The 22,492-nt window shown below is 36.4% G+C and overlaps 3 protein-coding genes across 9 annotated transcripts; 1 reads left to right on the top strand and 2 right to left on the bottom strand.

Moving 5' to 3' along the window:
• Nucleotides 1-2,710: 2,710 nt before the first annotated feature.
• Nucleotides 2,711-5,765, bottom strand: LOC114877345 (cryptochrome-1-like). Of its 2 annotated transcripts, none has more exons than XM_029189823.2 (10): nucleotides 5,549-5,765; nucleotides 5,143-5,394; nucleotides 4,835-5,019; nucleotides 4,455-4,684; nucleotides 4,202-4,369; nucleotides 3,969-4,109; nucleotides 3,726-3,877; nucleotides 3,437-3,639; nucleotides 3,349-3,375; nucleotides 2,711-3,296 (listed from the first exon to the last, which is right to left on the bottom strand). In XM_029189823.2, exons 1-10 carry the CDS (start codon nucleotides 5,758-5,760, stop codon nucleotides 3,136-3,138), a joined length of 1,731 nt encoding a protein of 576 aa, XP_029045656.1. In that variant the 5' UTR covers nucleotides 5,761-5,765; the 3' UTR covers nucleotides 2,711-3,135. The 2 variants fall into 2 exon arrangements, with proteins under 2 accessions (XP_029045656.1, XP_029045658.1); XM_029189825.2 differs by having other exon boundaries at nucleotides 2,711-3,284.
• A 693-nt stretch (nucleotides 5,766-6,458) lies between these two features.
• LOC114877324 (protein argonaute-2) lies at nucleotides 6,459-21,218 on the top strand. Of its 6 annotated transcripts, none has more exons than XM_046286085.1 (16): nucleotides 6,459-7,321; nucleotides 16,037-16,070; nucleotides 16,194-17,191; nucleotides 17,283-17,618; nucleotides 17,704-17,904; nucleotides 18,048-18,174; nucleotides 18,294-18,667; nucleotides 18,740-18,859; nucleotides 18,934-19,207; nucleotides 19,317-19,478; nucleotides 19,551-19,716; nucleotides 19,805-19,895; nucleotides 19,984-20,147; nucleotides 20,246-20,516; nucleotides 20,601-20,785; nucleotides 20,863-21,218. In XM_046286085.1, the coding sequence occupies exons 2-16, from the start codon at nucleotides 16,058-16,060 to the stop codon at nucleotides 20,951-20,953; spliced, it is 3,573 nt and encodes a 1,190-aa protein (XP_046142041.1). In that variant the 5' UTR covers nucleotides 6,459-7,321; nucleotides 16,037-16,057; the 3' UTR covers nucleotides 20,954-21,218. The 6 variants fall into 6 exon arrangements, with proteins under 6 accessions (XP_046142041.1, XP_046142042.1, XP_046142045.1 ...); XM_046286086.1 differs by lacking the exon at nucleotides 6,459-7,321 and adding an exon at nucleotides 15,572-15,632; XM_046286089.1 differs by lacking the exon at nucleotides 6,459-7,321 and adding an exon at nucleotides 15,843-15,861.
• On the bottom strand, nucleotides 11,454-15,827 carry LOC114877342 (E3 ubiquitin-protein ligase RNF168-like). Its single transcript, XM_029189805.2, has 5 exons — nucleotides 15,619-15,827; nucleotides 15,006-15,369; nucleotides 13,786-14,652; nucleotides 13,571-13,702; nucleotides 11,454-13,490 (listed from the first exon to the last, which is right to left on the bottom strand). Exons 2-5 carry the CDS (start codon nucleotides 15,355-15,357, stop codon nucleotides 12,190-12,192), a joined length of 2,652 nt encoding a protein of 883 aa, XP_029045638.1. The 5' UTR covers nucleotides 15,358-15,369; nucleotides 15,619-15,827; the 3' UTR covers nucleotides 11,454-12,189.
• Nucleotides 21,219-22,492: the final 1,274 nt, after the last annotated feature.

Raw genomic sequence — 22,492 nt, 5'->3', positions numbered from 1 at the left:
CGTAAGCTGTCGACATTTATACTATGAACTATGAGTAAAGGAAAACAAAAAAATTGTAGCGATCATTGTGGACATAGTTAATAGTATAGATTAGTTAACCGCACTAATTGTACCGAAGAAAAAAAAAAAAGTGAAGTACATTTTAATTCCGACAACTAATTATTATTATCGAGGTCTACTTCTGTCACGCGTACGTCTACACGAGCTAAATCGAGTGGAGAACCGACTAAACGAGGAAAAATGAAATAAAAGAAAAATAATCGCGTGCTTGTGCGTGTATGTGTGTGTGAGGGGGTGAGAAAGATAACGAAATTCGACGATTCTTACTCTCGAATTCGTAGTTATTCTCGAAGAAAAAAATAGGGAAGAAAAAGGGTTGAACGCGTTGAGTGAACGGTGTTAACTTACTCGAAACGATACGCGTGAAATTTGAAATTTTGCCCGGGCGAGGGGCGCGTTCGATCGAGCACGCATTTCTCCGAAATTCGTAGCGGGAAGAAACGAATCTGTTTCCTTTTCTTCTTGCGTCTACGTCGAGCTCGGTGATAGTTAAAAATCTGTAATTAATACGGTTCGAGTCAGCTTTGTATTCTGCCGAAAATTCGTTCCGGGCTTAGAGTGAAGAGGGTAAGCAATAACGCAGGTAATGGAAAGGCGTAGAAATCGATGTAATCGGCAGCCTATGACAGTGGCTGTTTCTCTCGGACCGCGACTCACACGTACTTACTTCTCTGAACTTACAAATGCGGCCGGTGGTCGGTCGTTAATTAATTAGGTTATCGATCCGATCAAGCCTTTCCAGGACGTACGTACAGCCAGCCGCGGTTCCTCCTCGGTACACGTGACACCTTACACGCGACACGCGACCTTACACGCGTACACGTGCTTCCTACTCTCGTCGAATAGCTCCGACTTTGCACGAAAAATATAAATTTATCTACAAATTTGCTTAACTTACGTTCATTGAAATTCGACAAAGATTCGTCGTTAGAACGCGCCTATCATTTTTCTGGCTACCGTGCTCTTTGCGAAGCTGCCGTATTTCCAGATCTAGAAAATGTTATATTTCGACTGTGTTAAAATATGTTCAGATATCTGGAACGTTTCTAATTAATTGACTTTACATTTGGAACGTTGTTTCCTTGGAACGTCGTAGCAACTTTCATACCGCGAAACTGACAAAAAGATCGTTGACTCAGCAAATCCGGCGACGACGGTTCAAGCGTTCGCTCCTTTTCACCTCCGATCAATCGACTCTTGAAAATTCTTCTCTCGACCTAGAAAGACCGTTCTCGACCAAGTGTTAATATTCCTTCAGACTGGTCAACCCCGTGTACTCTATCGAACAACAAAGTCTCCCAAGTGGATCTCGTTTATCCCCTCTCAATGGGATGCAATTTCACCTAGGTCAACGTAAACCTCTGTAACGTGTTTGTTTCGACGTGTACCGAAACAACAGTCTTGCTTTTCCACCACTTTCCTTCGTGGTCCCTTTTAAACTATAAGAAAAGTACTCGCCGTTAGTTTTCTCAAACGTTAACCGAGATTACTTTCTACGTAACGTTATTAATAACAAATTGCTACTGCCTCTTTGCAAATACCTTGTAGAAACGATGAAAGTTGACTCGAACCTGGAAAATGATATCTTTTCTTCGGTATACTCGCTGCGTATTTTGGAGAACTGTACGCAAATACACCGCGACCACCAACCGTAGCTCGAAAATCTTTTTTTCTTTTTTTCATGATTCACCCAAGGGTGAACATACTTACGAGACACATAACGTTTATAAAGGCACACGTGAAACGGATGGCGAAGATAAACGAAGAAATCGTCTATGATTCCAGTAGTAAACCTACGAACGAAAGAGCGAGTGAAAACAGAGGTGAAAAGAACAGAATTAAAAAAAGATGAACGAATAAAAAAATATATAACGATTACGTACATTGTATGCGTGCGCGTGTGTATGAATATGCGAGCGCTAGAGTGAGAAAGAAAGAGTGAGAACGAGTGAGAGAGGTAGCTTGCAAAAGAGAAACATTTAGAGTTCCGTCTTTGAGTGTTGGAGAATGTTCATTTGTAATTGTTTAAATCTAACGAGAAATGTACTGTAAAACTATAAGTACTATAGGCACTAAAAATATATCATTTGTTGACATGAAAAAATAAAAAAAAAAGGACCCAGTGACGTAAGTTCTCCCTGAGAAATACGAGTACGCACAATTGACGAGAGTTTGCGTGCGAGTTGAAAATATATAAAAAGGGTTTAACGCTTTGACTGGCACGCTAAATAAATTAACACCATTCTTTTTATCGAGCAATAATCTTATCCCGATGATATTTAAGTATTTCTGTTATTTATCAGAATTCCGTGTAAATGAAATGGTAAATGTTGCGGCGGCAGTCAACGCGTTAGAACGCGATTTCGTACTTTGCAGATAAAACGTACGTCAATTAGATGCCACGACGAACTTTAAACAGCCTTCTTTTGATTGTTGTTTGTCGTAGGGAAATGAAAATACACTTTTACCGATAAGCGATGATTTAGCTCCAACTTCGAACAAAAATATCAAACTATAATGAGAAGTATAATGATGATTGGTACTCATAATCGTGTCTCTTCTCTTTCTTTGTATCGAAATATCCAACGTAATCGTTTTATTAATCGGCATTACTTAATCAGATTAGAAGGAGAAAGAATATAATCGTACCTTTATTTTCGACGAGGCTTTTAGCTAATTTAATGGTCGATAAAACAGGGAAACTGTTATTGAGGTGAGTATATTCACACGATAAATCATTAGGGAGCGGAGACGATAGTGGTCAGAAAAATCTCTTTATGATGCACATGTATTATGTACAGCAATAAGAATATAAAATTCCCATCGTTTTTACTCTTTCGTCTCGTAGCTGACACAAGTCTCTTGCTACGACACGTGCTTATGCGAAAATATCCAAAGTTCATCGTAGAAATTGCAAGATGATTGTAACCAGTAACAACACAGAAAGTCTCTATCCGCGTGATAATCCGTAGCGGTTTCGTAAAGAGGAGAAGAAAAAATAAATAACGATAAATAAAACCAATTGTCTCTCCAGTTTATCGCGTGATCATCGGCACAACGTGGTCGTAGTTGCCGCTATTGATGTTGATGGTGATGCTGTTGCGTCGTATTGGCAAGAGTTTCCATTTTCAGTTGATTCTCAGCAGGTGGAGGAGACTGCACCTGTTTTTTCTTTTCTTCCTCGTTCTCCTTCATCGCTGGCGGTGGCAACGTGTTCAATAAACCTAGCGCAAAAGCTTCTCGTTATACTTTCGTTACGCTAATTCATCGCTCCTATATTTTACTTACCAACTGTCTCCCCCTTGATGGAAGCTCCTGCAACAACAAAAGTAGAGATGACGATCCGACCAATTTATTGATTCCAAAACGTGCTTACCATTCCCCCGATACTTGTTCAACTGCTGATAGACTTGCTTCATTCTCTCGATGTTGATCCTCGAGCTCTTGCTATGATTTACCATCGGTAACGAGTAATCCTTACCGATAATACATTTCGCCGTTCGTTGGACGCTGAGCGGTGCGTTCCATGGTTCATGAATGTATCTCGTGGGAAAATTTTTCAAGACTGGCAGGTATCGCCTGATACAGGATCAAAGAAAAGAAAATTATCCATATTTATTGAACGTCAAGTTACAAGATTATTCATTCGAGAGAGTTAAAATCACCTGATGTAATCGCCGTTTGGATCGGCTTTCCTGCCAAACCTTACCGGACAATAACAATGGAAGAATTGTTGAAAAAACGAGCTGCACGATAACCACATCCACATTCCTGCATTGACCGACCAATCAGCGTCCAGCAAAAGTTCGTCGAATACCTAGAGAATAATGTTGATGTCTCGTCAACGTTGCACCTTAATCTATTCTAACATTGATCGAAATGCCAGTACGCGAGAAATGACATTTCACCTTCATTCCTTCTTCCCAGGAGATCCAAAGGTCACCTCTGGTCAGGAAACAAGCGACAGCATGTCTAGCCAAGTGATGGATCCAACCTTCTTCCCTCAGCTGAGTCATGATCGCATCGATCCATGGAAAACCTGTTTGACCCTGTTCAACGAATATCATATCCATCTGTGATCTTTTCCAACCCGTCTCGAACGATAATAGTAATTTCAAAGAAACTGTCAAAGTTTACGCACGTTCGCCCATTTGGCAAGGGCTTCAACGTTCTTGTCCCAGGGTATCTGAACGCAAATCGGATTTCCTTGCATCCGATCGAAGTTTGGATTCTTCGTGGCGGCGCAGTAGAAGAATTCTCGCCACAAAAGCTGACCGTGTAACGAAAGCGGTGGTACAGCTTTCTTAATCTGAAAGGGAAACAATTAACGTTGAAATTACAATGCTGATTGGTATTTAAAAACGAAACACGAAGCAGAGAGCACAACACCGTGCCTTTTTATACAAGTCGGTGAGCTGATAGTAAAAAAGTCTGGTGCTGAGACAACCGAATCGTAAGTAAGGCGAAAGACCCGTTTGACTGGGTAATAAAGATTGCGGGGTCATTTTCGGTCTTCCAAAACTAGCCACCCAAGCCTTCCTCTCCAGATGACGTTCCAGACGCGCCAACGCTTCGCTCTCACCCCCGACCCATACAGGTGGTAACAATCCTTCCGTGTCGAATCCTGTAAACTCATTCCTCGTTTTCTTTTCTCACTTTCAAAATCTCTATTATTATACTATCATGAAAATCTGAACAGAGCTCTGAACTGTTCGTTCCTTGGGGACTGGGATTAATGATTCCCTCCCTTCAGCTAGAAAGCGTAAAGATTTACCAAGTTCTTCGAGGGTCGGAACACCGTAATGATCGTCGTGATCCTCCTTCAGTGGAGTATAGGCGGAGCCTACGCAGACGGAAGTGACCGTCGGTACTGGCGGTTCAGGTGAATCCATACTGGCGACAACATTTTGAAACTGATGGTACGTCAACGGCGGCTTTCCTCCGTTCTTCTCGATGATCCTGAAATATGATCCAGCAACGTGTCAATGATAAATGATCGAAAAATATATAGAAATCGGTAGGGTCAGGAGTACAAGTAGAAGAAGACGAATCGAAGACTCGGGGAACATTGATCGGACTTACTCGTCCAACTTGTAGAGAGTATGCGATACCCTTTGGACCACCGAGATACCGAGTTCCTTGCATAGTGCCGATATATTATGATCCCGAACACGTCCGTATGGTTCTGGATCCTCCTCGAAGGTCAAGTTCGTCGTGCCCCATTCCTTGAACAATTTCGGCAGAGCATCAGCTGGTTGTCCTCGTATCACGAACAGTCTAGAATTCAATTTTCTCAGCGAGCAATCGAGATCCTCCAAGCATTGCAGCAAAAACCTGTGCAGGGAACAAAGGTAAAAGATATATTGTTTCAGAAATACAATTAATCCTTTCGCTACCAACGACTCCTATCGATTCCTTCCAGTTCGCCGATCCGTTGAAAGGTAATTGATTCGTATCATAGAAAAATGATGTAACTTGGCATACTCGCCTCCATTTATTAATGCCAACGTTGGTACTGCCGGCGAACCATGGGTCCAAAACGAAGACGCACCGAAAGGTGGAGGCACCGGCAAGACCCTCCCTCAACGAAGGGTTGTCGTGAAGTCTGAGACCTTTGCGAAACCAATGAACCGTATGCTTTCCACCCTCGCCGTGTACCGTCACTTCCGGATCTATTTCGCTATTGCGACTGCCTGTCATCTTCCGCTTCTATTTTCCCAATCTTCCGCCACCCGTCTCACCCTTCGCCGCTCTTCTATTTCCGACTTCTCTTCGAACTCTCTATCACCGGTTTACGATCCTTTCGCCTCGCACTGCTTTATTTATATCGTGTTTTTTGTTTACTCTCAAACTGAAACTTCCTTCCTTCTCTCCCGAAGGAGAAACAATTCAGAAGATTCACCTCTAGGTAGACGGTTCTGTTCGAATCACCAGCTTGAACGAACAGTGTGTACCCCTTAGCCACCGAGTACCGTCATCCTGACGAATCGATTCTGCCGAACGAAGAGCCGCTTTTTAGGTCATCAAGGTCGGCACCGAGCTCGATCGATCTACTATTCTCTCGATTGAAACTTCTCGCTGTTTATGGAAAAGAAAAAACTGGTGTCTCTCGAGGATCGTCTGTCGTCGATTCATATCGCACCATCGCCACCTTCTCCTCGCGACGAGTACCGATTCTTCCACTCTTTCTCCTTTCACGATTCTTCCTCACCCTCAACTTCCATTACTCAGTTTCCTTTTCTCTTTCTATTTCCCTTTAAACGTCATCAACAATTGTCACGGCTGAAAGATACCCGGCTGCTTGCCCCGTAATCAGTTCCGAAGGCTGACTTATTACTCGTAATTCTACTGTGCCAACGCGCGCCAACGATTTTCACAACCTGACGCGATGCAAAAACTGAAATCCTATTTATAATTAGTAGAAAAAACAGGATACAATTTCCATATCTTTCATCTATTCATCTTCTACTTTGCTAATTACTTCGAGAGGCTGTTAGAGTTATGTACATACGAATGGCGTGAAATAAAGTGCGTCTATAGAATGTAACATAAAGGAAACAAACCGTGCGATTCTGACTGCGATCTTTATTTTTGTCCAACTTCGTTAGCTACTAATTAATTCCAGATCGATTCACGTAACTACCATTCACTCCCCTCCGTGCCCGAATATAGATACGTGTTATATAATTATAATACCTGTTTCTCGAAACTTTAAGTTTTGTTAATGGTTTAACTTTTTTAAACTAAATCTGAATTAACTAAAAATAAATCTGAATTACAAACATTTTCGTATAAACGTTCAAAGTACGTTAATCGTTCGACGTTATAATCTACCTTTATTCTTGACGAACCGCACACGCTTATCAAAAGAGAAAAAAAAGCAATCTTTGAATTTCCCGCCCGTATCAGCTGATGCAGCGTTTATTTAGCTGCGCCATCGAAATCGTAACTCGGCAAAGCTGCTACGAAAAGAAAAAGGTAGAAAAGAGTTGAACCGTGTTCGATCTTTCGATCGAATCTACATTACTACTTTCCCGATCGTGATTTCCTTTCCCTAAATCTCGCTACGATTTTCTCTTCTCTTTAGCTTCCGATCAACAAGTGTAGAAAACGCAATCGGTGAAATTTGCGTCGCTTGCCACAAGCTTTTAGCTTGTTTACTTAACCTACTATCCACACTCGACCGGGCCTGAACGTCAAGGATAATTCACAGCGACAACGATCATCGTTATTCAGAGAAAACTAGCGAACATCAAAGCCGGTAAGTATAGAAAAGCAACCTGTTCCCCCAACAAGACATAAGGAATCGAATGCGGTAACGAAGTTGGAGGATGTTAATTGCTTGTCGACAAAAATAATTTCAACGTGCAGTAAATGCACTCGGTAAGCTAATCGATAACCTGGCTCTTTAACGTATCTGTTATGCGATTTACATTTATATATGTGATCCACGTAACAAACAATTATGACGTAAATCGATATTACTAAACAACGACGCGTTATGGTATTCCTTCACATTATGTCTTGAATAGTTTATAGTTTATAACGATGCGATAAAAACAAACGGAATCGGTAATATTTCATGCTTGAAAATGAACACGAACTTGACATACTGACCCGCTGACATAATCGCTTTCCTTTCGATAGATCGTGATGCAAACAATTACTACTCTACCTTTCGATCGTCAGCGTGTCGATAAAACAGTGTCGATATATGTTCTATGATTTGATTTCATACGTGTTAAATAAACTTTCTTATTGGTTATTATTTCTTTCAGTCGATAATTCGTATGATTGTTTTTTTATTTAACATTATTCAATGACACGATAGATAAAATATTTTCGATCTTTTAACTACGTAATACGCGTAAAAGGTACTAGTTTATTGTGCGCATGTCATATCGCAAATAGTTTTCGATATATCGATAGAACGAAAGATGCGAGATAAATGCGTAATTCGATTTCTGCTATCAGGTGAATTCTATGACGAAAATAAATAGGAACGAACCTCGAATTTAACGTTTTATCTTTAAATAAGATAAAATGCACCATGTTTGTCGAGACGATATTAATGCGGTTGCACTTTGAAATTACTAACCGAGTAGAACGGGGCACGTTGACCGAACCAACTATGTAGATGCGTATTTGCTCAAATACTTACAATCTTCTCTGAACACGCACATTCTATATTTGAATGCAATAACTGTTTCTTCTTAACCATTCGCGATTTGCACTGAATTAATTATCACGATTTAAATAGACACTTTCGACTAGGCGTTTCGCAAACGAGTTCCGCACTCACGTTGTATTTGTTGCGCAAAGATTACGATATAGGTTGCATTGTTATGCACTATCCTATTTCGTTGCGAGCTGTCACACGAGACTCGAGTTTTTGAAAAAAAAAAAGTTAAAATGCTAGACAAGCAATCACACTACGACTGGGGCAGAGAACAGTTCTTCGCATATGCCAACGTACAACTTGGAGAGATGTATAGAAAAGGAGAGGCAGTTTGCAAGAGCAAGGGGGCACTGAGCCACGCCGAGTGCAACGTGACCGCGGCACCGCGAACCTTCCAATTGGCCAATTCGATCACGTGGTCCCTTGGTCACGTTGCACCCGCCGTGGTCTGTTCCTCTTTATGCGTATCTCCCTTACTCCGTTTATCTGTTACTCTTTGCTTTCACCCTCGCTACTTACTCGCTCTATTTACAGCTGTTTTTCTTCTTTTATTTTTTTAGTTGTACGTTCGCTATTCGAAAAAAATTATACCAAAATTTAATGAGATATATTACAGTCGAACTTTTCTTCCAAGTTTCGCGAACTCTAAGCACAGTCCTGGATGGACAATATGTAGCAAACAACTTTTTACTTATTTTTTATAAGTATTACATTCTTCGATCACATAAGTCTAAATGCTTTGACCGTATTTTAGAAGCGTGCATTATGAAATTCATGTTTCATAGTGAACGTAGGAGTTGGAATTACGGTGTAACTGACAGCAGTGAAAGAGAGACGGCGTATTGTCCTATTATCTTCCCGTTTCACGTGTTTAGTGCAACAAATTACTTGAAGATGTCGCAACTATTCTAGCAAACTTTTACAGTCGTTACAGTCGAAATTTATACCAATACCCTTGACCGAATTGTGGCGCGCATATTCGTTAACACTTTTTTTTCAGCAGTACAGTACGGATCGATGATGTAACTAACCGAACGTTAACATATCGATCAAAAACTAGATTCCACGATCGAACGAACTAGACTTTTTTCCAATTACTCTTTCCCATTGCGGACAATGTATACAAGTGTATACACATCGATTCCGTAATCAATTCGATAGCGTCAATGACTTTCAAGCTCGAATCGATTTAAAGCTCTTTGTACTCTTTCACTGCATATGACGTGTACATACATGAGTTTTAGCGAGCAATTTGCAATTACACAACATACGTACGTCGCAGTGAAATGGTTAACCGGGCAACCGAGGTAGGATCGTTCGGCGATATAAACACGCATAACGATAAATACTTTGCAGAACAGTTACACTCGTTTATTCGTTATTCATACATAAAACGTATCAGGGAAAATTAACGTTTCCTCACGTTACCTCCGATACATTCTTTTCTTTTTTTGTCTTCGCAGTAATCGTGCGCGATGCATATAAAAATGACTCTTTAAAATCCATACCGGTGCATCTTCGTTATCTTTTTTATTTTATTTTATTTTTTCGCTTGTTCTTCGTTCTCTTATTTAAACTATACAGCAGCTTGCCATTGTTTGATAATATATTGTTCGACAATGTATCGTATAGGAAATCTATACGCAAATATTTTTTTTTTTTTTCTCTATACATTTTTCGTATGTCTTACGGCTTATTTTTATATTAATGTCATATATATTCTTTTTTTTCGTATCCATAGTTCCATCGATGCGAATTGTTTAGATTAAGATTACATGAGTTAATCGATTCGACTTCTTCATGACTTATTTCAAATTATTACAAATATACGTTTCCTTTAAACGTACGTATCAATTAGTATATATATTTATATATACGATTTTTAATTGTATTTATAATTAGTATTTATATAAAAAAAGTGAAAGACTATTACTATTGACAGAGCAAGAAAGAAGTCTAACGAGTCACGAAATCTGACGGATAGCCATATACACGCGCATGCGCGCGCACACACACGTATACAATTTAACCCTCACGATTTTTTTCAAATTTTAAACAATCAAAAAAACTATCTGTCACATCGTTGCCTGGATTTTCGTCATTCGTCAGAAACTATCTGTACTCGGTCAACTCTATTAACTTGTTTCGCAACTATAAATGTATAATCTGTATTTATATAAATAACAATTAATAGACTACGCATGTTCGAAGTTACCGTTCGAACAAAGTATAGTTTATGGCTGTGGCGTTTCGTTCTATTTTATGTGATTTTTTTCTTTTTTTTTTTTTGTTTTCTTTATTTTTATATTGCTAATGAAGCCTGCAAATAACGAGATCGAAAAATTTCGTTCAGATTAACGAGACACATAATGCAGGAAAGAATGAAGAAAAATTAAAGACAAATACACAGAAACGAAGAGAAAAATAGAATGTTAATTGTCCAAGTACTGCATTTAAAATATTCTCTTAATTATTTGAAATCGAACAATAAACTAACACCAATTAGGAATGAATTATGTTTTACGAATAATCGTGTGTGTGTGTGTGTGTGTGTGTGTGTGTGTGTGTGTGTGTGTTAGATTGCTGAATACTGTGATATTATCACAAAACAAAACAAAACAAAGATATATCATAGAATACCTTGGATGGAAGTCAAGAGTAAAAAATAAAAAAGATTAAATAGAAGTGGAAATACATACATACATACTTCTTCGATCGTATCAATGTTTTCACGAATATGTTTAAAATCTCTTGTTTCTATTTTCGCATACTTAAAGGTTTAAATATAAAGAAGATTACAAGTATGATAGGTCTATGATGCGAGGCTGTTCTATAAAAATATATACTTGTTTGCAATGTTCAATTATAGTCCGTCCAAGGAGGCAGGTCAGCAAATGGAATACAAATTTCACGTGTTCGATGCAGGTCCGTCTCACAGTACACACGCACCGGACGAAGGCGTTTGAAGAACTGAAAGCAACTGTGCGCCGGCCCTGAGTCGAACACGATTTGTTTACATTTACAAACTCGTCTCGTTTGATGGATTATCGAAACCCAACGTATAATGAGTTCCTAAGGGAAAATAGAAAGCAGGCTCGGTCGATTTTCTATTGATATTTCTCTGATACATGCTAAAGCTTGCAGCTTTTGATTTATCTATAATCCTCGAATTTATGTAATCGATATACAGTAATTATGCTTGCTATAAACAGTATTAAATTTAAAAAAAAAAATTTATTAATGTTATAAAACATATTTTTTTTACTTCTTTTCTGTTTATAGTTTGCATAGCACTACGTTATACCAAAGTTTCCCTATTTTTATTATTTAAAGTAAAGAAGTGGTAGTCCAAAGCGATACTAATCTGTTAATAACCATTTCTCTGTTCAATAGAATTGTTTTAGTCATAGACGCATGTTTCATAGGAGACGCGTTAGGAAAGTACTACTGTATTTTTCAAGTCGTATTTAAACGGTAGCATCATTTTAAAGCTATAATTTTTAATCTCAGGAATTCTATCTCTTATATATCAGTCAAATCTGTCTTCCATTGATTAGCATACAACTGAAAAAGACGAAAACGATCAAAATGTTTAAGAAAAATTTTCTCTTCACGATAGTTTAACACGGCACGTGCGTGTTATAATAATTGCTAAAATTGAGTGTAAATAAAAAAATATTACAAAACATGATTATATATATATATGTATGTTTCAAGAAACATAGCTACCTACATAAATGTATTGAAACGTTTCTTTGTTATTTTTTCTCTTTTCATGATCGCACTAATATGTCCCAGGTACGCATTTCAAGCCATGTAAACAATTCGATTGAGATAGATAAAATATTCTACAGGATGAAATTCAAACCTTTCATTTACAATTTATAGGAACATCCATTTGGAAGGTTCACAGTTCAGACGCAACGATCAGCGTATATATATGTGTTGCTTTATTTTATACGCTTCGGAGGCCTACCACGTTTCTTAGCTTCAGTGGTGACAGTGTGATTGAGGATCGATGGTTTGGCAGTATGCGAATTAATTGCTTTTTGTACATTTCTTCCAGCATCAATTTTATACAAATCTAATTCAATTGTTTCACTTTCGATCGCCTTTTTCGATCGTCTTGTTCGACCGGCTATTCTTTCCATTTCGTCAAACTTTGCTTGCAATCTCAGTGCTAATTCGAAATCTTCTTTTTCTTGTATAACTAACCTTTCCATTCGTTCCTGTTCTTTAATTATTTCTTCGTCCGAAAGAATACTTTTCTCTCCAACTGTATGCACCTCGGTAGTATTATTATTTTCCGACATACATTCGTGCAATTCACTGCAAGATTCGGATGAATCATAATTGTTACTGTCCATATTCTCATCGCTTACATTGACATGTTGTTCACTATTGATAGAATTATTGTGTTTGCCATTTCGCGCTGTTTTTCTTAAAGGAAAATTATTCATTTGACAGCTCAATCCTATCGAGCCATCACTTTTCTCGGAACTTTCTGTACTAGACTGCTTTGCTCGACGCGCCCTTTGCTGTTTCGTTTTCGGCAAGGCAGTCTTCGTATGCTTAGTTTTATTTCGTTTTTGTACTGTAACAGGAACATTGTCTGTTACTTTGTATTCGAGGTTCTGTTTTCTATATAATCTTTTCCTTGTGTTCTTTTTCATAATTACTTCTGATTCTGAATTTAACGAACACATGCTATCAGAATTCTTCTTATCCATATTTATTTTTCTCTTTTTTATTCTCTCCGCAATATTTTCTACTGTCCTCTCGTCTTCCCTTTGTACTTCGATCTCTTCGCCGTATGATGAATTTATTTTTACAGATATAGACGAAGATGTTGAATTTCTCATTTCAATGTCATCTACATATTTCGTACCCGTTCCACTCCTTGTGTCTTTTTTAATCCATAAATTTTTCTGTCGTTTAGATTTACACACCATCCCGTTCCTAATATCTGATTTCCAAGACTTCTCCACCTTTTTAATATCCCTATGGTCGTCTGATATTAGTTTTTTACCAATTCTAGTGCCATTTATCACTTTGTTCGTACTTTTAGCATAATTTTTATTGGAGTCAAATGAGGTTTCTGAAGCGAAATCAAGTTTTCGAATGCTTTCATGTATTTGAGATTTTACTATTTTATTAGAGATAATTTGAGATTGATTGTAAGACGTTGATGGTTTCTGTTCAATCTCTTCCTGATATATCTCTTTCTCTTTAATATGTTGTTTGGTTTTACCTGCAACAAATAAAAATATTATTACATTTTGTTCTTTTCCGTTGAATTAAACATTTGAAACTTTTATGAAATTAATTTACCTCGAAATGCGCTCCAGGAACAGCCAATAATTCGTTTAAAATGTGTCTGAGATGGAGGTTTAGGTATAACATTAGATATCCTTTTAAGAATAGGAACAACTCTAATTAATTTTGGATCTATTTGTCTTCCATCTGAAATACAATATTCTATAATTGTGTAAATAATATCAAGTAATTGGATACAAAAATGACAAAGAATATAGAGCTTACTCAACCTGTAGAAATTTTTAACGGTGTTCTTGGCATAGCCTTTATTGGCTTAAAGTGATGAATTTCTTGATTAATACTATCATGACTACCGGCACTTTCTGCACTTCCCATTCTTTCATCGTCGTCTCCGGAAGATATGCACACCTCTACTCCTAAACTTTTCTTTTTACTGTTTACAACATCATTTGGTACATGTAATTCTTCTTTGCTTTGAGTACCATATATTTTTGAGGAAGATGTTGCAGATTCTATAGGGTAGTTTGACATGCAAGATTCTATCATTTTTGTTGTTGCTTGATGTTTCAAAGTCCTTGCAGTAGCATTATATATAGGCATTGGTTTTTGACAACAAAATTTACCCATGGAATCGTTACATACATTAGAAGAATCATTACTTTTTATACTAAAAGCATATCTTTCTGCGCGAATTTTAGATATTAATGATCTCCTTAATTGATTTGATCTCCTTAATCCAGAGTTATCTTGGGGCTCTAAAACAATTTCTTTCTCGCATTTTGAACTATGGGGTTCCATTTTACATGAATTTGTTTCAGTCATAGTAGAAACATTAAACTTTGAGGTATGGAACAAATTATTAGCTGCATAAGGATAATTATTATAATATTTAGATGCTTCTTTATGCTTTTCTGCAATTTGCTTTTTGACTAAAGACTTTGCAAGTAATTGATCTTGAGTTAATTGTGCCAACTGTTGCTGTTCTTCTTCTTGAATCTTACGAATTAATGCTTCACTAGCTATCTGTTCAGCTTTTCTTTGACACTGTATTTCTTCTTCAGCCATTTGAAGTTGCACTTCATATTCCCGACGAATTTCTCCTGCTGCACTGAGTGTTTTATTAACACTAGTAAATTCTATATAAAAAAAAACCAATAGATTAAATAAATGTCAATTTACCTTCTTTTCAGTAATAAGAACATTACTAATCAAAAAGAATTTAAAAATTAAAATAAACAGATTAAATAACAATTAAAACAAAAGAATATTGCAATATATAAACAAGTACAAATAAAAATAACAAAAAAAGATATTTTCTTAAAACGTTTTCAAATCATACAAATTGAAAAATTATACACGAACTTGCAACTACAGATTATCATTAACTGTTATACATAAACATATATGCATTTCTTATTCCTATATTTATATTTTTATACTTTTTAGAGAGGTTATGTTACGTTTGTTTACTTGCCCGTAAGGAACTTACCAACATCCAATTCAATGTTTTTGTCGTCACCGTTGTACTTGTTTTCAACTTCTTTTGGAAATTTAGTACGAATTAATTCCCAAAGGTTATTGTTAACTAATGTTTCGGTTCTTGTTGCTGTACGCAACCAAGAACCGACTCGTATTCTACATAGGGGACAGCTTAAACTATTATGTTCAAAAGTACCTTTCAAACATTTTAAACAAAGATTATGAGTGCACGGCAATGTCACTGGTTCAATCAAAATACTACGGCACACAGGACATATTAAGTCTCGAAGAGAAATGTCCACTGATGATTGTAATAACGAAATATTAAACAATTTTGACGTTCGCTTTAAACATGTCGCCATCTTGCCATATTCCTTGAAGAAGCATAACAGCTACTATGACCGCTACAAGTTGATATACCATGGTGTTCTTACTTATAACAGAGAGGAACAGAGAGGATGCTCGTGCCCGGGGTTTTACTTTGAAAGAATTGGCCGCGTGGTGCAGCACCATGCCAGATGCAAGGAAAACCTTGGGAGAAGACCCTCTATTTCCCTCAATTTCTCTCTGCTTAGAATGATAGATCGTTCACATATTGTAATATATGTAATAAAGATACATACCCTATTTTGAGCTGGTAATATATACTTTTCCCGATCATTCTGTATTGAAGTATAATCTTTAGCTATAAAATTTCAAAATTAAGAAATTGAACAAGTCATCATTTTTCTAATAATTCAACCACAAAATATTGCTTCGTTTTTAATTATATTTATAAGACGCAGTTTCCGCTAACGGGCACTCTGCTTTAGTGCTAATTTTTAGAAGATTGGTGAGCCTGTGAATGAGTAATCAATATTAAACCGGTAATGCCCTCAATTGTATGTACTGGAAAGGTGACTCATAACGAAGTGAAAAAATTGCGATACGTGATCAAAGTAAAACGTATATAAGTAACGGAAATATTGTCTCCTGTGAAAGTTAGAAACTCAAACTGTTACTTAACGTTTGTACAACACTGAATTGATTGTTGTTTTACAGGTCCAACAATAGCGCAGCAAGATGACAAAGAAAGGTATTTGATTACATTTGCATACATATATCGTATTATGTGTAATTTTTAATATTAAAAAGTAATTCTTTTAAACTTTCTTTTGTGCAAGAATAAATGTAAAATAAATTTGTATTTGATGTATAGGAAAAAAGAAAGGGCAGAAACAGCAACCCTCTGAACAAGACCCTCAAGCCTCTGGTTCACAGCAACAGGGAGCACCTGCTGCACAACAACAGAGACCACCTGGTCCACAGCAGCAGCAACAACAGAGACCACCTGGTCCACAGCAGCAGCAGCAACAGAGACTGCCTGGTCCACAGCAGCAGCAGCAACAGAGACCGCCTGGTCCACAGCAGCAGCAGCAACAGAGACCGCCTGGTCCACAACAGCAGCAGCAACAGAGACCACCTGCTCCACAACAGCAGCAGCAACAGAGACCACCTGGTCCACAACAGCAGCAGCAACAGAGACCACCTGGTCCACAACAGCAGCAGCAACAGAGACCACCTGGTCCACAACAGCAGCAGCAACAGAGACCACCTGGTCCACAACAGCAGCAGCAACAGAGACCGCCTGATCCACAACAGCAGCAACAGAGACCGCCTGATCCACAACAGCAGCAACAGAGACCGCCATTTCCACAGCAGCAGCAGCATCCAGCTGGTCCATGGCGACAACAAAGACCGCCTTTTCCACAACAGCAGCAGCAACAGAGACCACCTGGTCCACAACAGCAGCAGCAACAGAGACCACCTGGTCCACAGCAGCAGCAGCAACCAGCTGGTCCATGGCAACAACAAAGACCACCTGCTCCACAACAGCAGCAGCAACAGAGACCACCTGGTCCACAACAGCAGCAGCAACAGAGACCACCTGGTCCACAACAGCAGCAGCAACAGAGACCACCTGGTCCACAACAGCAGCAGCAACAGAAACCACCTGGTCCACAACAGCAGCAGCAACAGAGACCACCTGGTCCACAACAGCAGCAGCAACAGAGACCACCTGGTCCACAACAGCAGCAGCAACAGAGACCACCAGTTCCACAGCAGCAGCAACAGGGACCACCTGCTCCAGAGCAGCAACCATCATTTCCTGCTCAACAGCAAAAACCATCACCCTCTACTTCTCAACAACCACAGGTATGATTTTTACATAGAAGCAAATCATGTCAAATTGTTATTTCAGCAGATTGTTAATATTTAATCCAATTTCACTGTATTGTTTAATTAGGAAACTGCTGTTAGTTTAAAGAGGAGAAATGGAAAAGTAGTATTATCAACTGCTCTGGCACAAGCGTATATAGAACAAATTCCACGCAAAAAAAATAATGGAACACAGGGTAGAAAGATTCAGGTGGAAACAAACATGTTAAAAATCGTATTTAAACCAAATTTTATAAGAAATATTATACATTATGATGTCGTTATTACTCCAGATAAACCAAAATTTATGTTCAGAACAATTTTTGAATTATATAGGAGAAAACATTTTCCAAACAGATATCCAGCATTTGATGGAAGAAAAAATGCTTATAGTGGAAACGATCTTCCATTTAGTAGTACAAGTGTAAGTGTTTAAACCAACTATTTGTTACTAGTCGAAATCTTCTTTTTTTTTAAATATATATATAATATTATATTTTATACTACAGGTAGAAGACGAAATAAAAGTTCTAGACCCTGAACGACAGCAAGAACGTGTATGGAAAATATACTTACGAAAAGTTGCAATTCTTGATTTATCATGGTTAGGAGGTCTGGAGGCGGGTTATAATGATGGCGAAAGAGAGCAGAAAGGAGTACAAGCGTTGGAAGTTATTTTCCGCCACGGTCCTGCATATACATTTACACCAGTAAATTATTTCATAATACTAAATTTTCGAAGAATTATATTTAACTTTGTGTCATTAAATGTATATTAATTTTAGTATAGCTATTTAGGTACATAGTATGGTAAATATATAGTACTTAACTTAATATAGTAACGTTTAAATAGGTGGGAAAATCACTTTTTCCAAGACCAGAACCGGGTAGAGTTATATCTTTGTCAGATGGCATGGATTTATGGATTGGCGTATTTCAATCTGTAGCAATTGGAAAAAGAGCTTACTTAAATGTTGATGGTAATCTATTGATACAGTTATATTTACTTGCATAATTATCTTATATGATTTACGTTAAATACAAAATGTTATTGGCTTTCTCGTGATGTCTATACATACTTAATATGATTTACATGCAGTGGCACATAAAGGATTCCCTAAAGACCAATCTATTATTGATTTGATGAGAGAGTTGTGTAGACCTCCTAGACAGGCTCAACCCTTGGCAACTTTACAACCACGAGACGTAGAAAGGAATAAAGACAAAATAACTAAATTTTTAAAGGGATTAAAAATACAATATGAATTGCCTGGTCAACCTACAACTCGAAGAACTTATCGTGTAAATGAATTAGTCAGATGTCCAAGAGAAAACAAATTTCGTTTAGAAAATAATTCGATGTGTACAGTGGAACAATATTATTTAGAAAAAAAGAATTATAGAATAAGATTTCCTGACTTACCTTGTCTTTGGGTAGGATCCCGAAATAATAATATTCACTTGCCTGTGGAGGTATATAAACGATTTTTAATATTAAGTTATTATTATGAAAACAGTCATTAATTATTTATTAATACTTTGCAGTTGTGTACAATTGTGGGTGGACAAGTCACACAAAGGAAACTAAATGAAGATCAAACTACTAATTTAATTCGACATGCTGCAACTGATACTCAAACACGTAAAGCAAAAATTATGGCGGGTGTAAGTATTTTTAGTATTTATACATTCACAAAATTATAATTTTTAATTTCAGCACCACATTAATATGTTTACAGTTTGCTAGTATGAATTTGAATCAACAACCGACCTTAATGAATGAATTTCACCTTTCTGTACAAGGAGAATTTGAAAAAGTGCCAGCTAGAATTCTTCAAGCTCCCATGTTGCAATACAACAAAAATCAAGTTAATGTAGTTAAAGGTGTATGGCGAGCGGATAAATTTATCAAACCGTGCGAATTGCCAGATTTGACGTGGACTATTTTGAATTTAGACCAAAGAACGCAAGATCGTGACTTATATCGTTTACAGGATAGTTTACAACACGGCGGTTAGTATGTTACTATATACATAAAACTTTTCTATTATAATGCTTAAAACATTGAAATTTACGTGTTAGTACATTATTTCAAGATCATACTGGTTTTGTGTTTCTTTAGCTGTATCTGTCAATATGAGCATTGGCAAGGCATTAACTCCATTTGGAAATCTAATGTTAGGAAGAAATATTAGCAACATTATGGAATATTTTCAAGATAAAAAAAGGCAAAATTTGAGATTGGTGGTAGTAGTAATCCCAGTTTTTGATAATGCATCATACAGTAAGTGACATACTACATAATAATTTACATAATATCATAGAAATATTATAATAAACTTTATGATACTTTAAGGTGTGGTAAAACAAATTTCTGAACTGAAAGTAACTGGTGGTGTAGTAACTCAGTGTTTAAAAAGTAAAACTTTAATGAAACTGAGTCCTTCAACAGTCACGAATATTTTACTGAAGATAAATTCGAAACTTAATGGAGTTAATCACAAACTTGCTCCTACCTATCTGTAATATTACATTCTTTTAATAAATATTTTGTATTATTTATTTAAGGTTTTAGTTATACATACATATATCGAATATTTAATTTTTTAGACCACCTTGCTTATCAGTACCGTGTATGTTAATTGGTGCAGATGTGACTCATCCTTCGCCTGATGCTGTAGACATACCTTCGATTGCTGCTGTAAGAACTACTTTTAATTTTATTTTTGAACAATTTTGAACCTTTTGTTCACCAAATACATTTAGAAATCAATGTTATTTCAATATAGGTCGCCGCAAGTCACGATCCGAGTGCTTTTCAATATAATGTACAAATAAGAATCCAATCACCAAGGGAAGAAATGATTCAAAGTTTGGAAGAAATTATGCGTAAACAGTTGATATATTTTTTGCAAAAGACCAGCTATAAACCTAGAAAAATAATTTTTTATCGGTAAATATTGTTCAATAAATGTTCCTGTTGGTTGAAAGAAAGTATATTTAACTATCCAAAATTCATTTAACAAACGGTTTCTTTCTATTTATTTTCAGAGATGGTGTAAGTGAAGGCCAACTTCCACAAGTTATGCATTTCGAATTATCTGCAATAAAGAGAGCCATTGCAAAGTTAGAAGGATCTACTGAACATAAAATTCCAATTACATTTCTTGTAGTTCAGAAGAGGCATCATATACGTCTTTTTCCAACTGATAACAATTGTGATCAAAAGAATTTTAACGTGTTAGCAGGCACTATTGTTGACACAGAAATTACACATCCTACACAAGTGGATTTTTATCTTGTATCACATGCTAGTATTCAGGTACGTTCTATTTATACTTTTCATTACGTGGTGTAAGTATTCAAGCATTGCCTAGGACGTATCTGTGACAAATTTGTATAACAGGGTACTGCGAGACCGACCAAGTACAGATGTATATGCAATGAAAATGATTTATCAGAAGACGAAATTGAACAACTAACATATTATCTTTGTCATATGTTCGCACGGTGTACAAGATCTGTTAGTTATCCTGCTCCTACTTATTATGCTCATTTAGCAGCTGCTAGAGCCAGAGCATTGATACACGGGTAAAATATATACATAGAAATGTTACTATTTCAATTACTATTTACTTATTATACAATTACGATTTATGTTTTTACAGTGTTCCTTTAGATATAAATAACTTGGAAGAAGCACAGCGAGTTAACATGACGTTACAAATGAACGAGAACTCTCCTATGTTTTTTGTTTAAGAATTATGTACGTATTTTCTTTATTTCTTTCACTTACATTAAATAATGCTTTTTATTATTAAATATAATCAACATATAATCATTGTCACATTAAAAAAAAAATGTACTGTATCTCATATATATATATATAAATATAATTATGTTCATTAAAAACAATGTTATTTTGATTGTAGCATACAGTATCTATGTAGCATTCCATTTTTCTTGTATGTACGATAAAATAATAACTATAGCAAATATATTTGTTCAAATGGTATTTCCTAAATTAATAATCTTTTTCGAAAGACCTATTTTAGAACTACGATTTTACGATGTGGAATTTAAGATTTCAAACCACCGACAATGAGTCGTTGCAGTAATCGATTCTTTTTAAACGTGAAGTATACGACTAATATGGCGCGTCCTGCTTTAGTGTTGGTGTGTCAATACGAGAGTCGTCCTCAAATAATTTGTTTATATCTTTTAAACTGAATCGTGAAACAATTAATAAACAAGTGTTTAATAAAAAATTATACTTCCTGAAAAATTATTCTTATTTTACGTTTATGCGTTTTATATGTGCGGTGTAGCAGCATAAACATTTTAGTCGATCGATAAACGGTATACTTTCTACGCTTTCTGTTCATTTTATGTAGTTTCTGGTGAAACATTCATTCTTGGTAACAGAGATTAAGTTTACTATAATTTTTTATGAATGTCGAGTGTTTTTAGAAATTTCGAAGAAAACAGAAATTATTTCGTAGGCGAAATACAACGAAATATATTGACAGTAAGGTACGTTGACACAAACTCAATTAAAGTATGCTTTCTAGATCGAATACTGTGTATGTTTATATTTTATACATTTTTTTTTTTTTTATCATGTAGGTGATTTAAATGTTTTATTAAATGCTTCTTATATTTAAAACAGCAAAAATGTACCCCCCTATAAAAATCTAAATTTTTTGATATAAACGGAACGTTTAATTGTAACATTGAAACTTAACTGATATTAATAAGATATTTGATCACTGAAATGACAAACGCGTGTATTTTTTTATAAAGTTAATTGAATTAATAAGAAAACGAATTATGAACATTCGGTAGTCACATATCTGCATAGCTGCGAGGGGTCATTGAACGCACATGATCTATTCCTGTTGATATATCAAATACTGACAAAGATATCTCACAGTATGTTACCTCGTAGTTAATGCGATACTCATTCGAAGATCGTGTTGTTATGAATTATAATACTTTACACGTATCGAATGTACAAAAATCGATGTATAATTACTTTTAAACAACGTCGCAATTCCATTCATAGAGTTTCTTGGTTCAATGAGGTTTCGAGGGCAAGCATGATACAAAGAATGATTTGAAGGTCACGTATCGCGATTTGAGAAGGGGGCAGATCCCCTAAATCTAGTTTCTAACATAATTCATACTCATAATTTCGTCTAATAAGAATATTATTGTATTTTTGTGCATTACGTATAGTATTTTTAACAAGGTGGGCCAAGCAGTCTGCATCCTGAAGAAACTAGGCCCACCTTGGCC

Source organism: Osmia bicornis, chromosome 6 (genome assembly GCF_907164935.1).
Source record: "Osmia bicornis bicornis chromosome 6, iOsmBic2.1, whole genome shotgun sequence".
In the NCBI taxonomy this organism is placed as follows: domain Eukaryota; kingdom Metazoa; phylum Arthropoda; class Insecta; order Hymenoptera; family Megachilidae; genus Osmia; species Osmia bicornis.
The sequence above is the reverse complement of the archived record's forward strand: the minus strand, read 5'-3'. Positions and strand labels throughout refer to the sequence as shown.

Bases quoted from the DNA above. Each gene is read 5' to 3' on its own strand.
- LOC114877345 (XM_029189823.2), bottom strand. From the start codon at position 5,760: ATGACAGGCAGTCGCAATAGCGAAATAGATCCGGAAGTGACGGTACAC. The intron at 3,878-3,968 runs GTGAAATGTCAT...ATTATTCTCTAG, and splicing joins CCTGGGAAGAAGGAATGAAG to GTATTCGACGAACTTTTGCT. The intron at 3,297-3,348 runs GTAAGTAAAATA...TATAACGAGAAG, and splicing joins CATCAAGGGGGAGACAGTTG to CTTTTGCGCTAGGTTTATTG.
- LOC114877324 (XM_046286085.1), top strand. The intron at 17,192-17,282 runs GTATGATTTTTA...TTGTTTAATTAG, and splicing joins CTACTTCTCAACAACCACAG to GAAACTGCTGTTAGTTTAAA. The intron at 19,208-19,316 runs GTTAGTATGTTA...GTGTTTCTTTAG, and splicing joins GGATAGTTTACAACACGGCG to CTGTATCTGTCAATATGAGC.
- LOC114877342 (XM_029189805.2), bottom strand. From the start codon at position 15,357: ATGGCGACATGTTTAAAGCGAACGTCAAAATTGTTTAATATTTCGTTA. The intron at 14,653-15,005 runs GTAAGTTCCTTA...TTTTTTATATAG, and splicing joins AAACATTGAATTGGATGTTG to AATTTACTAGTGTTAATAAA. The intron at 13,703-13,785 runs GTTGAGTAAGCT...ATTGTATTTCAG, and splicing joins ACCGTTAAAAATTTCTACAG to ATGGAAGACAAATAGATCCA.